We start from the raw sequence: 3,401 nt of genomic DNA, 5'->3' as shown, positions 1-3,401 counted from the left end.
AAAAGATAGTTTTGTAATTGATGACATTCATAATATTTTTATGTAAAGAAAAAAATATCAAAAAGAAGAAAAAAAAAAAAACAAGATGCCATTCTCACTTTTCTTACTTTCTTTTTTAAAATGAATTTTTTTAACCAAAGACATTAATTTTTTTTTTTTTCTTTTGAAGTTGAGGTATTTGAAGGAGGCAGAAAAAAAATAGTAATATAATTCTAGAAAATACACGTAGGATTGAATCATCATATCTACTGCAGTCTTACTACTCAAAACAAAATATTTCATATATTATTCCCCATATAAAAATTAGTTCCAGTTTATTGACTTTCGTAAACACATTTTGTAAAACCTTTTCGTTTATGAAACCGACTCTATACTATTGGTCAATAATATAATTTGATAATGCTATTTAAAAACAGTAACACAAAAATAAAAAATAAAAAATAAAAAACAGACAATTGTGAAAAAGGAGGGGGCATTATTATTATGGCTTCGTTCTCCCTTATCTCTTCCAGTTTGATCTGCTGCGACTTTCTTTGAACCTCGCGCCCGTCACGAGCACATCGTACCAGTCTCTGCTACAGATGCAAAAATCCAAGCACTCCTACCTCCAATCTTTACCCGGGTTCTCCAACCATTAGGTTTTTGATCTCTGTTCAACTCCTTAATCGCGCAGCAGAAAGCAGAGAGAGATGAAGAGGCATCACCGTGATTCTTCTGCTGGCGGCGGCGGCAGATACGACGGCTGTGTTAGCGGTGGGGATGGCGCGGCAAAGGGCGGCGAAGGGTGGCCTATGGCTGCAGGTAAGGCGAAGATATGGGAAGAAGAGCCGGACGGAGGGATGGATCAGCTGCTGGCCGTGTTGGGTTACAAGGTCCGGTCGTCGGACATGGCGGATGTGGCTGAGAAGCTCGAGCAGCTGGAGATGGTGATGGGCACAGCTCAGGAAGATGGGATTTCTCACCTTTCCAGCGACACTGTGCATTACAACCCGTCCGATCTCTCCGGTTGGGTCCACAGTATGCTTTCCGAGCTCAATTTTCCCAATCCCCAGAACGCCTTCGACCCTTCTGTGATTATCCAGGACCAACTGATCGACAACCCCATCGTCGCTCCGGCGGAGTCCTCCACCGGCCAAAATCAAGAGCCTCAACATCAGTCTAGTCTCTACGAGGACCGGTCTGAGTTGTATGATCTCAGCGCGATTCCCGGCGATGCCCTTTATAATAACAAAAGCAAAAGTAGCAGCAACAAGCGGATGAGATCTTCAATTGAATCTGATTCCTCTAATTCTCAGCCTTCGACTTCATCGACCGTGGCCGTTGCAGGTGGGTGCGAATCGACGAGGCCGGTGGTGTTGCTGGATTCGCAGGACACCGGCGTCCGCCTTGTCCACACTTTGCTCGCCTGTGCCGAGGCCGTTCAGCAAGATAATTTGAAGCTCGCCGACGCCCTCGTCAAGCACATAAGCCTGCTCGCCCAGTCGCAGGCCGGCGCCATGCGCAAGGTCGCTACCTACTTCGCTGAAGCCCTCGCTCGCAGAATTTACAGAATATATCCTCAAGACTCTCTAGATCACTCCTACACGGATATGCTTCAGATGCATTTCTACGAGACCTGCCCCTACCTGAAATTCGCCCACTTCACCGCCAATCAAGCCATTCTCGAAGCCTTCTCCGGCGCCGATAAAGTTCACGTCATCGATTTTGGGCTAAAACAGGGGATGCAGTGGCCGGCGTTATTGCAGGCCCTCGCATTGCGAACCGGCGGCGCGCCGACGTTTCGGCTAACTGGAATCGGGCCCCCGCAGCCGGAGAACTCCGACACGTCGTTACAGCAGGTGGGTTGGAAATTGGCTCAGTTAGCTCGGAATATTGGGGTGGAGTTTAAATTTAATTGGGTTGTGGCCGAAAGTTTAGCGGATCTGGAGCCCTCCCTTCTCGGAATCCGGCCGCCGGAGGTGGAGGCGTTGGCGGTGAACACCGTGTTCGAGCTTCACCCCCTCTTGGGACGGCCGGGGGCAGTGGAGAAAGTGCTCGCCTCCGTCAAGGCGATGAGGCCCAAGATTGTGACCGTCGTGGAGCAAGAAGCGAACCACAACGGACCGGTCTTCTTGGACCGGTTCACGGAGGCGTTGCACTACTACTCGACACTGTTCGACTCGCTGGAGGGTTCCGGGTTGAGTCAACCCAGCAACAGCCCGGACCGGGTGATGTCGGAGATGTATCTGGGCCGTCAGATCTGCAACGTGGTGGCGTGCGAGGGGTTGGAGCGGTTCGAGAGGCACGAGACGCTGACTCAGTGGCGGACTCGGATGGAGTCGGCAGGATTCGACCCGGTCCACCTGGGGTCGAACGCGTTCAAGCAGGCAAGCATGTTGTTAGCTCTGTTTTCGGGCGGGGAGGGGTACCGGGTGGAGGAGAACGACGGGTGCCTCATGCTTGGGTGGCACACACGATCGCTCATTGCCACCTCGGCGTGGCAACTCAGCGCCGTCGTTTCGTAAGCGAGTCAACTCAGTTGGGTGAGGCCGAATCGGTAGTTATCGGACACTACAACCCCACAAATAATGAAGGGTAACGCCGTGTTGGGTTGTGACGGACTGCTACTCCCCCCATAATCTTTTTGGCTTTCTTAGAAAATCATTTTGTTTATTAATTTTCGTGGGTTGAAGGGTTTTTTTTTTTTTAATGTATTTTGTAAGTTTTTCTGTTTTTTTTTTTTCCCCTGCCAATGTATCTAATGTAAACTTATTCTAATTAAAATAAAAACTTGAGTATGTTGCATATATATTTTATTATTATTATTATTATTATTATTTTTTAAAATTTTTTAAAGACCCAAAGATAAATATTTTGTGTTATTTTTATGTTTTTTTGATAGTTAATCGAACTTTTGTACATAATGAAAATATAAACAAAATGAAAATATAAAACATCGTCATTTCATAACGATGTGCACGAAAGTCTCGTAATTATTAAAATGTCATGGAAGAAAAATACTCATAATAATTGGAATGCCGTGGAAGAAAAAACACTTTGTGCTTTATTAATCAGTCTGAACTACGATGTAGTAATAATTATTGATAATAGTAATAATTATTGATAATAACACCATTGTTTATTACATATATTTAGTACCTTTTTTGTTTGTTATTTTTACTTTTGTAAGAATATTTACATAAATATTGATTGAATAATGCATGTTTACTTTGATGTGTAAATAATTTTAACACAAAATAAGATCAGAATAAAATATTACATATTTTAAAATAAAATATTCCTATAAATTTTTTTAAAAAATAATTCAGAAGAGATGATTTCCCTATTTTTTGACCTCCATATACAATAAGATTGATCTTAAAAAGTAAAAAATGAGTTTAAATATATAATGAAGAACAATA

General features: G+C 43.7%; 1 protein-coding gene across 1 annotated transcript; it reads left to right on the top strand.

The window, feature by feature from the left end:
• The first annotated feature begins 334 nt into the window (after positions 1-334).
• LOC131159804 (DELLA protein GAI) lies at positions 335-2,788 on the top strand. Its single transcript, XM_058114976.1, has one exon. The coding sequence runs from the start codon at positions 690-692 to the stop codon at positions 2,502-2,504; it is 1,815 nt and encodes a 604-aa protein (XP_057970959.1). The 5' UTR covers positions 335-689; the 3' UTR covers positions 2,505-2,788.
• Positions 2,789-3,401: the final 613 nt, after the last annotated feature.

The sequence above is a fragment of the Malania oleifera genome, chromosome 7, assembly GCF_029873635.1.
Source record: "Malania oleifera isolate guangnan ecotype guangnan chromosome 7, ASM2987363v1, whole genome shotgun sequence".
In the NCBI taxonomy this organism is placed as follows: Eukaryota; Viridiplantae; Streptophyta; class Magnoliopsida; order Santalales; family Ximeniaceae; genus Malania; species Malania oleifera.
The sequence above is the reverse complement of the archived record's forward strand: the minus strand, read 5'-3'. Positions and strand labels throughout refer to the sequence as shown.